We start from the raw sequence: 12,484 nt of genomic DNA on the forward strand, positions 1-12,484 counted from the left end.
CCTCAGCCCTCAGCCTCAACATCGGCTCGCCACAAGGCTGTGTACTGAGTCCCCTACTGTACACTCTGTACACACATGACTGTGTTAGTTCCCACCCAGACAACACAGTCATCAAGTTTGCAGATGATACCACCGTGGTGGGGCTCATCTCAGGGGGAGATGAGACTGCATACAGAGCTGAAGTTCAGAGGCTGTCAGATTGGTGTGCAGATAACAACCTGGACCTCAATACCACCAAAACAAAAGAACTGGTAGTTGACTTCAGAAGGAGGAAGTCCGAGCTGCAGCCTGTCAGCATCAACGGGGAGTGCGTGGAAAGGGTCTCCAGTTTCAAGTTTCTGGGTGTGCACATAGACACAGACCTCCAATGGAGCTCTAACACCTCTGCGGTCTTAAAGAAGGCCCAACAGCGTCTCCACTTTCTGAGAATCCTCAGAAAAATGGAACTGAAGAAGGAGCTGCTGACCGTCTTCTACCGCTGCTCCATTGAAAGTGTGCTGACGTACTGCATCGGTGTGTGGTTCTACAGCTGCACTACAGCACACAGAGAGGCACTCCAGAGGGTCATCAACATGGCCCAAAAAATCATTGGACATCCTCTTCCCTCCCTGAAGGACCTGTACAGCACTCGCTGTCTCAAGAGGGCACGCAGCATCCTACGGGACTGCACACACCCAGGACACCGGGTGTTTAAGCTGCTGCCGTCTGGCAGGAGGTTCAGGCTGCTGAGGTCCCGAACAAATAGACTCAAGGACAGCTTTTACAACAGGGCAATAGCCCTGATCAGTGTAAATAGCTGACCTGACTGGATACCTCCCTGGACTTTTTAGGGGGGAGGTAACAATGTTTAAAACGATAACAATAATATTTATATTTATAACAAGGTGCAATAATAATTAATGTGCAATAATAACTAGTGATGGGTCGTTCGCGAACGAAATGGCTCTTAGAGCCGGCTCTTTGACGTGAACGATGTCAAAGAGCTCCTTATCGCGAGCCGTCACGTGGGTTTTTTTTTTTTTTTTTTTTCTCAGCCTCTCGCTCGCACTTTTTTCCCGCTTCATTCTGCACGCGAGCCTTGTGCTTTACGCTGGGCAGAGGGGGGGAGGGGCGGTAGTTACACTCAGTAGCACAGGAACAGAGACAGAGAGAGAGAAAGAGAGGCAGGGACAACAACATTAGAAAGGTATAGTAATCATCCACAACTATTTTCGGTTGCAGATGATAAAGGATTCAGAAAGTTTATTCATGCAGGTCCATATGACAGAGAATGTGCATCTTCTGTTTGTTTTCATATTATAATTTATATTTAATTGTGTTGTGGTTTGCAGTGTTTTGTGTTCTTTTCACTTTAAATTTGTAAAAGGAAAAAGCTGAAAATTTAAATAGTTAAAACTTGAAATGTGAATAGTTGATTTTTGTATTATATGATTTATTTATTACATTTTATGTGGAGTGAATAAATAAAAGTATATTTACGGTGGCCCCTAGAGACAAAGCACATACAAACTTCAAATCACGTACGAACTCTGAAGCATGTACAAACTCCAAAACACGTACAAACTCCAAAACACGTACAAACTCCGAAGCACGTAAAAACTCAGAAGCATATAAAAACTCAGAAGCACATAAAAACTCAAAACACGTACAAAAGACAACAGAAGTGCTCCAGGATGCCGGGCGCAGTGTTGAGCCTTTGTTATCTTGTGGCTACACAAGCCAGCAAGTACCAACGACCGGATTTGGTGTGTGGTAATAACAGGTAAATGAACTTTTTTTTTAATTATTTGAATATATATGAGTGCCTGTGTATAAATACACAAACAATACACACATGCTTTCAATTGTGTAATTTAAGTGATCTAGTAGCTCTGCTTTGGAAGTTCAGTTCATGCTAGAAATGTGTTTTGGAGTTTGTACGTGTTTTGTCTCTAGGGGCCACCGCATATATTTATATATAAACATATATAAATAAAACCACTTTTTTTTACGTTAGTAATTCCTTTTGTGCATAATTTTATATTATTGTTAATAATAAATTAATTAAAGCAACAAAACAACCTGAAGAGCCGGTTCGGAGCCGAAAGAGCCGGATCTCTAAAAAGAGCCGGAAATCCCATCACTAATAATAACAGTGTGCAATACACATACACTTATTCTTCTTTTTTATACTAAGTTAATATACTGTGTTGTGTTGTTTGTTGCGTTGTGATGTGTCATATCGTGTTGTGTTATATGTAGTGCCGACGTAGGACAGTTTTTCCAATTTCATTGTACTACTGTACTATGTATGACTGTGCAATGACAATAAAGAGTTATCTTATCTTATCTTATCTTACCTGTATGGAATACCGTAACTGTCAAACTGAAAGACCACAGTATTGATTCAAATTATAAATTATATAAAAGTTGCTTCTGTATTTATTATCTAATTGTCTACTTATTTATTTATAAAATATTAATAAAATTCTCCATTTTTTTATTTACTTTTAAAAGTGTTCATTATGGATAGGCTTCAAGGTTTATTGATTCCATTGTTATTGACTTCAAATATATCTTAAATCAATTATTACAGTTTGGTAATGAAAAACATAAACACCCACCATGGTGGATAAGTTATTGCAGTGTGAACTTAATTTAATTGTTTGGTAAACACTAGTTTAGTGCTCCTGCAGCAATTGCAGTAGTCGTTCTCTTTGGATGGTGGGTCAGACATTTAATGAAATAATTTCCCCAATTTAATCTTATTTTCACAGCATTTAGTAACATTGTTTATTTAGTGATTAATTTATTTCAGTCTTATTTTAGGTTTAGGTCTTCCGTACTTTATGTGGGCTCTGCCACATAAAAACCTGACAAAAACCTGAAAGTCATATATAAAGTATACTGTATATTTAAATAGGTATAGCATACTGGCATACTATATATTTCGGAATTTGGCTGTTTAAACGCAGCAAAATGAAATTCACAAAGGTATTCGTCTTTCAAAAAAATGTAATATCGCAAACGATTAAGCAACAAAAAATACATATCTCAATGTAAAATTCTGTTTTATTTTATTCAATTTATTTATTTTTTTTAAAATTTAGACTAAATTCCTAAACACATTTACTGGATTTACAAGCCGCGGTGACGCGGGCGGCTCGCTCACGCCTCCTTGTTTGATTGTATCGAAGGCTGTGAGCAGATGACGCAGTGAGGTCCAGTGAACATGGCTCCTTTTCCGGACGAGGTGGATGTTTTTACTGGCCCACACTGGCGAATGAAGCAGCTGGTGGGCCTGTACTGCGAAAAGGTGTGTACAACTAACTGTCGTTCCTTATTTTGCAGATTTACGAACAATTTTTTGGAGGTTGGTGTCTGAAGGTGAAGCGAACACCTGCTAGCATGCTAGCTAGCTAGCTAGCGTAATAGCAGCAATAATTGAGTCAGTCGAAGGAGATGAACTGTCGGATGACTGTCTGACGACCACACTGAGACCCTTTGGTTGATCTGTGGTCAGCGTTACGTGATAGTATTCACGTTTCCAGCAGCGTGGAACCCTATCCGACTGAACCTAATAAAGTTTTATAGCCACTCGTCTCCGCAGCTAAAAGCTTTTTCTGTTTACTAGCCTAACTAACTTGCAAGATAGCTTATATAACGTGCTTTAAGTGCCACATTGGAGTTTCTAATGTTCTCGCAAAGGGTGGTGCATATATTAATAAGAAGTGTCTTAACAAGACAAGCCAGGTAAGCTCATTTAGCTGCAACAGCTAATGCACGAAGGGTGTGCTTCACTAACCCCAGCTCGGTTACAACACTGATGATTTGACACTCTGGCATACAGCCACTATGTTTACATATACGTATCACGTATATATAAACATAGTATTACGTGTTACGTGTCTAATCCTACCAACTGCAACGCTAACATAGATCACATGGATCTTATGTGATGATTTATTTTGTAAGAAATAACGCAAAGATCTTATTTGATAATTCTTCTTCCACAGCTGTCCAACACCAACTTCTCCAACAACAATGATTTCCGCTCATTTCTCCAGTCCCTGTGCGCCACATTTAAGGAGTTCAAGATGCATGAGCAAATTGAGAACGAGTACATTATCGGGCTGCTGCAGCAGCGCTGCTGCACAGTGTACAATGTACACTCTGACAACAAACTTTCAGAGATGTTGTCCCTCTTTGAGAAAGGGCTTCATAGTATTAAGGTAACGATCGACTGGCATTTTAAAATACACATTTTATTGACATGCTATGATCCTATATTTCACTTGATGCAACTTTAAAAATAGCTAACCAGAAAAACATTGGCTTTAGGTAAGGGGAAAAACATGTAGTACAGTGCTCAATTGTTGGGTACCACTCAGTCATTAGAATAAGTATCATGTCAGCAACGCAAAGATTATAGTACATACAAAGACATCAAGGGTTTTTATTTTTCATGTACACATGTAATTTCTGGCACCTCTTCAAAGCGGTTTTACTCACATGCGAAGCAAAATTACCAGCATTATAATAAATGAGAATTAGTTTTAGCTAACTTACACACTTGGGCAGTCAGTCCCTAAAGGCCCATTGTGCCATGAGAAATCTGCACGTTAATCATACTACACTTCCTTTAAGTGTGGAATAATACTCATTTGTGATATCCACTTTTGTCACAGTTCTCAAGTGTTACAGTTTCACATTTAAAAGAAGAAAAAGGATGAATGAAGTTATTAAGGATGAAGTTAGTAAGTTGAACTGCTTGGAGCAGAGGGAGGGTTATTTTTGTGATCTGCTTATCGAGAGACAAGAGTTATTGTTCTGTCAAGCCATGGGCAAACCTCCACCCCAAGAAATAAGAGGCAAAAATAAAGGCCTTTTTAGAATTATGCAATTGTGTAAACCCGAACTTCCGCTGCCAGTTTGCAAATCAGAAAACATTTTCTATTTTTGCTTTCAGGAGTAATCCTGCTTTCTGTCCCAAGGAAAACTGTCTCCTGGGAAAAACAATACTGTCCTAAATATTTAAATTATATTGAATTAACGTCATTTGTGTTAAAAAAAGAGTTCATGATATTTACCCTGAGAAATAACCCTGAAGTAACCCTGAGTAAATCAACTCCTGTAGTAATGACATTAAAATATTTTTGAATAGAAAATAATATTTTAATGTACAACAATTATTGCACAACACAGCCATTAATGATGATGCAAAATCAAAATGTACTTCTCAATGTAGGGAGTAGTGATTGAGTAAGGGTGATTTGGACACAGACCATGAATTAATCATTGTTGTGTGTTTTTAGAGTGAATATGAGCAGCTTAACTATGCCCAGCAGCTGAAGGAGAGACTAGAAGCTTTTACACAGGACTTTCTGCCCCACATGAAGGAGGAAGAGGAGGTATAAGATGCTCAAATTTCTTTTCCTTTCTTTTTTTTAAAAATTTTTTTTTTATAATATTTTAATTACCCATTGTGTGGGACATCAATTAAGACTAATTTATGTTGAACAACAAAAGGTAAAAACATGCACTGAAAGTTATCATAAAAACATGTCTGTTCGTGTCCAGGTAAATTAAACTGTTGCAAGCTGTTTGTAAACTGAGGAGATTCGTTGCAGGTGTTTCAGCCTATGCTTATGCAGTACTTCAGCTATGAGGAGCTCAAGGACATCAAGAAACAAGTGATAGCGCAGCACTGCAACCAACAGCAATTGGACAGTGCCGCGGAGGTGCTAAAAGGCTTCAGTTTGTGGAGCCAGGCGGAGGTGCTCCAGAAAGCCTTCAAATATGCTGATCATGAGAAGACAGATTATGGTGAGTGAGTATATATTTAAGCTGGTGCTTCGTACTTAAGCACATTATAATTGGTCAAGTAACCCCACTGTTCAATATACGTTTAGATAAGCATATCAATCAGTTGTCTTTTAGATCTAATGCAATGCGGTAACTCATGTCCAGCAGACATTTTGACTGTCCATTAAGGCATTTCTTATGATCAGTTTAGGCATGACTAACTTGTTTATACCTGCGTCTGTCTTTCTGCAAAATGTTAAAAATGTATACTTGATAACGGACCTCTGTACTACCAGGACAATGTTTTAACTGTTAAAGTCACCAGCTTCATAAAAGAACACTCTGTCTTAGAAAGTGGTTGACATTTGTAAAAGGTACACTTCATCATTTTGGTATTTGAGAACACTTACGAGCAAAGCTATTCCATATTCTTCCTCAGAACTGGAAAAAAACAGGAATTCCTCCACCCACATCTCCCAGCTCCCCACGGAAATTATGCTGAGGCTGTTCCATTATTTAGGCCCTGAAGATCTGTGTCGCTGCAGTCAAGTGTGCAGCTCCTGGTCAGAGCTAGCTAAGACCGGCTCTTTGTGGAGGCACCTTTATCCTGTGCGCTGGGCCAGAGGTACGCTCGAGTTTTATGTACTGGTGAAGAATTATTTCACTCAAGTGTGTACACAACTAATGAATATTTTTGTCTCTGTTATGTAGGTGATTATTATAATGGCCCCCCTGGGGAGCTTGACCAGGAGCCAGATGAGGAGTGGGTGAAGAGTCGGCAGAATGAGGGTCGTGCCTATCAGGAATGGGATGAGGACGCTGATGTCGATGAGTCTGGTGAGGTTTTGTCTTAGGTAAAGGGCTTGTGTCTCATAGCGATTTAAGTGGTATTTAAAGCACAAGCAACTATTACTAATGTAATGTTTCAGACACAAGCTGCCAGAAAGGCATCATTTGGGATGTACTGTTGTATTATAGGTTCCTACCCAGTCATTCCTATCCATTCAGCCCACATTTAGCAAGATATGTGTGACAAAAACAAGCAAAGAAAACCCCCACTTTTATAAATGCTCGGTAATGTTAAGCCCGGTTCCCATTGAACACACCGTTTAAGTAAAATGGCTGGTAAATAAACTACTGCAATCTGTGGGTGTCTTGTCATTCTCTTTCAAAACGTTGACAATTCACTGGCTTTCAATAACAGCATAAAATTAGCCAGCCAAAACTGACTACTGATGTAGATATTTGTTTGCGAGGAAATCAACAGTGTGTCGTTTTACAGAAGTTACTCACTCAGGTCGAGCAGTTTTGGTGCACTGGTTCTACGTGACACGTTCAGTGTGAACAGGGCTGTAAAACAGGTTTATGGTTATATGCAGCCTGTGTAAAAGGCAAGTCTTCATTAAATATGATACCTAAAGACATTTAGTGTCTATTTTTGACCTCTACTTTTATAGTTCCTCACTGTTTGCCCTGTTGATATTGGGTAATAAAACTAGATTAAAAATGTAGAGGTGTCTGTTTAAGAGTTTTAAACAGGGCGTCACACATTCATTCACATGTGGTGAAGCCAGTCGTCTCTATTTACTTTTCAAGTATTTTGCTGCTTTTGATCCCAGACTCTGCTTTATGTGTCATCATGGTATGATACACCTCTAGTGTTGCCTAAAGATGTGTCATACCACCTCCAGTTTAAGCTCTGTAATGTGTCACCCATGTTGTTCAATGGTTCATCAGATGTGTCAGGTCAAATTGAGGGCTCCCTTGCAATCAGCACTGCTAAGCGGGAGAAGAGGCTTCTGAATGGGATTATCCAGAATCTTCTTCCAGCTGTTGGTCCTTCTGTCAAGTCCATTGTTCTGGCATATAGCTCTACAGTCTCAAGTAAAATGGTAGGCGGAGCACAAACCTTTATTTTGCTGTTGTACTAGCACAATGTCAAAGCTCAGAAAGCTCGTTGGTTGAGCTGTGTTGTAAGATAAATGTTCTTGCTTTCCAGGTACGTCAAATCCTCAGTTTCTGCCCCAATATTACTCATCTAGACCTGACGCAGACTGACGTTACAGACTTTGCATTTGACAGGTTAGTATTAAAAATGAATACTGAAATGCTAACTGTTTATGACAAAGCGGATGTACATAAAACTCAGAAAACTTATGTTGAGTCTATCCTTTCCTTTTTAGCTGGTCATCTCTCGGAGCTTGTCACTCTCTGGAGCACCTGGATTTGTCGGGGTGTGAGAAAATCACTGATCACACCTTGAAGAAACTGTCTTTTGGGCTGGGTGACCTCATGTCTTCCACCTGCATTGACAAACGCTCAGACAAGCGAGCCAAGCTTCTTAAGAGTTCCCCAGGTCCCATCACGCTTGTTGATGAGAGAAACCTACATCCAGTGGGACGAAAGCAGGCCATAATTTTCAAGCAGGGGGCTGGCCGCTGGGGTGCCGCCTGCACACCCACGCAAGTATGGGTCCTGGATCCTTTGGACCTTGCTGATATTGAGGACGCAGCAGAGTGGAGTCGACGTGGTGGGATGCCGCTTACTGACGCGGAAAGCTTCGTTGAGACACAACTTATGGGAAGTTCGTGCTGTTGCAGGAGGAGCAGGAGGCGGGGGCACAGGACTGGGTCAGATGCCTCATATTTGCATCAGCAGTATGCCTTGTCTGCAGAAGTGCTCTGCGGTCACTCCACCTGCTGCACAAGCGACATGGCCCTCAGGACTTTTACTGGGTCTGAGTCAGGCATGACCAGAAATGGCACAGCAGAATTTCGGACTAAATGCTCTTCAATGGGGAGCCTGCAGTGTCTCCAGCCTGAAAACAGGACTGATCAATCAGAAACGAAACGCTCACTGAGGTTTCTCAGCCTCTCTGGATGTTATCAAGTCACTGACTTGGGCCTGAGGTAACGTTAAATCATCAATCTCTTTCAAACAAACTACAAAACACATCATATATATTTTTTAGTATCTGTACAGAGGATCGAAACGGCAAAACTTAGAAAATGTATACACAACCACTGACTTCTTACCGCAGGACTCAGATCTCCAGTAATCCCCTGACTGTACACACATAGGAAAATTAGATCAACCAAAAGGCAGAAATCTGACCTCATCATGTGACTTTAAATAATGGGCCCCTTATTTCCTTAATTAGGTGCAAATGAGGGAATGTAAAGATTGAATACAGGTGTAAAAACAAATTCCTGTTTGTTTCCAGTAAATAAACGAGTGTTGTATACAAAGAAAAGCTGATGCATTAAATTAAAAAAGGTCAACTTTAATGAAAGATAAGTTAGTTTAAATATGAGTTTCAATACAAAGTCAAATACAGAAGTGACTTATGTCACATTTTAGGAGTTAATGCCTAAATTTGTTTTATTTTTATTAATTTAATAATATATACATTTAGTTTGGCAGTTATGACCCTCTATGAAAATGACTTGTTTTTAGGTAGGTTTTTTGAAGATTGGTAGCAAACTAAAATGACACAGTGGAATGAATGAGTTACTGTGAACAACTGTAAATACCACATTTTGTCAAATTGCGCTGATGAAACTTTAACCTGGAGACCAGCCACAGTACCCCTTCAAACCTTGGTTGCTGAAATATAAACGCCTGCCAGCGTACCCCAAAGAAATGCCTTGTGGTCATTTCCTTATTTGTCTTTGTCCGGGGATAAACACTCTCACAGACTCACAAGGTAAAAACATTCAGCGCCATATGAAAAGTAAACTGCTACTTACTAGTAGTTCAAATGTAGTCATTTTAAAGCATTCGACAGATTAAGTTTAATATCAGTGGTCAAGAGGACATAAAATCACTAGTCATAAAAAACATTTATGACTTTGCTCCAGAGTTTTTAGGTTTTTCCTCCTGGAAGTTATACTTCTACTGCTATTTTTGCTCTTGAATTCCACCATAGATTTCAGTGTACTGCCATCTCACCACTATACTGAATTAAGACAAAGATATAGGTGCTTTTCAAAATGCATATCAAGTAACATTTCTATCAGCTAATTCAGATTATACAGTGCAGCTCTTATTAGGGTAAGACTGGATTATCTGCATTCATCTAGATGTTCCCAGTGTTGGTCTGCATGTTGTTGTAGCTGTAATGAGGTTGCATTGCATTGTGTGTCAGGGCTCTGTCTCAGCGTGGAGGGCTTCCTGTGCTGGAGCATCTCAACCTGTCTGGCTGCCTCTTCATCACTGAGGTGGGGCTGCAGGAGCTGGTGTCGGCCTGTCCTTCCCTCAATGACGAGCACTTCTATTATTGCGACAACATCAACGGTAACACAAGTTAAACCTAAAATGCTGCATGCTCTTCACCTAGTAATGTGTTTTGACATAGGCCTGTGTTAATGTTGTACTGTATAAAATGTCACGGTGGTGTTACAGTGTGTGGCAACTATTACAAACATTAATAACCCCACTCGCATAGCATGTGTCCTAGTGTAAGTAACCGATGCCGCTGAGAGGGGAGGTAAGTAGGCATTACAATACATTGATGCCCTTACTGTCAGAACTTTATGTAACACAAAGTTGAATTATTTAGTAACATAATGAAAATATTTAAATGTTGTGGATATGGGGGTGTGTGTCAGATGTTTCTCACTTGTCGCGTGGGTTGCAGGTCAGTAGATAACTGCAGTGTGGTGTTTCTCTGCAGGTCCCCATGCAGACACGGCCAGCGGCTGCCAGAACCTGCAGTGTGGTTTCAGAGCTTGCTGCCGCTCTGGAGAGTGATTCAGCAAAACGATGCTATTCTGAAATGTCTCCTTTTAATTGCACTTTATTCTGGGAATACCATTTGCTGTATTTTGTGTCACTTAAAAATATTTCTTGATGAAACTGTAATTTTGCTCTAAATCTTTCGGTCTATATTTCATGGAAATAATGCTGTCTAAAAGGAAAACATACAAGGGTAATAATGGATTTGAACTGTCTGCAAATATCCTGGTTCTTTCTTTTTGGTTTAAAAAAAGTAAAAACCTAGAAAAAAATGAACACCTAGAACTCAGTGGTTTTCTGTAGTTTAAACGAAGTTTGTTTTGTCACTAAAATGATACAGATTTACACCAGTCTGCTTCTCCCCTTACTTTGTAACTCATTATCAGCATAGGGTTAATTTTGTTGTTAAATTGAATCTAACGTCGTCGTTTATTTGATAACAATGTGTGGTGAAACAAAGTGGTCTGAGTTTTGGGTGAAGCTGACTGCTCCAAATGGCACTCAGATTGTTGATGGTTAGGTCCCTACATGTGACTCTTTTTCGCTGCCTTGTGCTGCCGTACATTGATGTTCAGTTCACTGTTGATGCTGGCACAGCGACAGTATGCACAGACATAGGAACTGGTACTTGATGTTGCAGTGTAGTCCTTAACACCCCCCCCCCCCCTTTTTTTTTTTTTTTTTTTTTTTTTTTTTACATTTGTGATACTAAATGTCCAGAAAGAGTTTCTTGCTTTCACTTTTCTTTATGCACTCCAGTGGGCAAAGAAATGGACCAGTGTTCTTGTGAGAAAGATTGAAGAGTTTGTAGAGAAATAGAAAAGCGGGATTAAAAATAGTCAATTGGGAAAAGTCTTCAGGGTATTTGGCCAGCTAGAGTACTGCATCATTTATGATACTGCAGCAGAATTTATTTTCCTGTTCAAAAGCCTTGCATGATTTCTGTTGAAAATTCACAACAAATTAATAAAAACATCTTGGAGTTAGAAACTGTGCAGTTGCTTATTGTTATTGTGTTAACAAAAAAGTATCGAACCACCAACCTTCTAAGTAGTAGGTGACCTGATCCACCACCTGAGCTACAGCCGACCCAATGTCAGTAAAGTGCCAGAAAATCCTCCGTGCATCTTGGCGACTTTCAACAAATTATGACTCCATAGTAGAAATATAGTATCTTAAAAATGTTCTTTTATGCAGCAGGTCTTGCTGCTAGAAAGGCTGCTGACAGCCTCAAGGGATGTTTATAAGAAATCTGCCACATTTAATAAATGTCAAGGCAAACCCAACAAAGGAGTCTGCATACAAGCATCTTTTTTTTTTTTAGTTTCTTAATTTAATTATGCTGTCACTTTTCTTCACATTTAAACTATAAACTGGCAGTTTGAAGGACTTTTGTTGGTAATTTAATATAAAAATGCTGACTGTAAGGAAAATAAAACAAACCCTCACTTATTAGTGAGGGTTTGTTTCAAGCCAATTTGCCTCAGCAGCTGGCCAGTCACCTTGACTAACACACATTTCTTACCAAGCCACAGGACCATTGGTTATGTTGCACCCTGTATCTCTGTATTGATTCTTCAAGTCTCTGGAAGTCTGATGGATGAACACAATTCCTTCAGCTGGTGTTTTGGTGATTGTTTTAAAGAGTGCTCTCCAAGTTTTTGGTACAGTCTTTCATATGTGTTCACTTGAGTTGAGATCTGAGTACTCTGAAGACTGATTCACATCATTCTCACACTCAACCCATTCGGTAACCCCTCATCGTATTGATGGGAGATCATTCTGGAAGAGTCCCACTTCCCCTCAGGTCAGGAATGTTTCATAGATTAAAATCAATAAAAAAAACAGTTCTGAGAAATTTTGCTCACATGCAGCGACCTCTCCCTCAAACACTGAGATTGGACTCCTTGAACGAATAGTTGTTCCAACTATATGTTTACTTAGCTTCACTTGGAGCCTATCT

General features: G+C 39.7%; 1 protein-coding gene across 1 annotated transcript; it reads left to right on the forward strand.

Moving 5' to 3' along the window:
• The first annotated feature begins 3,189 nt into the window (after nucleotides 1-3,189).
• Nucleotides 3,190-11,211, forward strand: fbxl5 (F-box and leucine-rich repeat protein 5). The gene is made up of 11 exons (XM_085348358.1): nucleotides 3,190-3,295; nucleotides 3,996-4,211; nucleotides 5,295-5,390; nucleotides 5,610-5,805; nucleotides 6,224-6,409; nucleotides 6,496-6,621; nucleotides 7,522-7,676; nucleotides 7,784-7,866; nucleotides 7,968-8,693; nucleotides 9,932-10,080; nucleotides 10,460-11,211. The coding sequence occupies exons 1-11, from the start codon at nucleotides 3,212-3,214 to the stop codon at nucleotides 10,534-10,536; spliced, it is 2,094 nt and encodes a 697-aa protein (XP_085204484.1). The 5' UTR covers nucleotides 3,190-3,211; the 3' UTR covers nucleotides 10,537-11,211.
• Nucleotides 11,212-12,484: the final 1,273 nt, after the last annotated feature.

Source organism: Diplotaxodon limnothrissa, linkage group LG23 (genome assembly GCF_057381915.1).
Source record: "Diplotaxodon limnothrissa isolate DT_005_m linkage group LG23, D_limnothrissa_male_GT1.1, whole genome shotgun sequence".
Lineage (NCBI taxonomy): Eukaryota > Metazoa > Chordata > Actinopteri > Cichliformes > Cichlidae > Diplotaxodon > Diplotaxodon limnothrissa.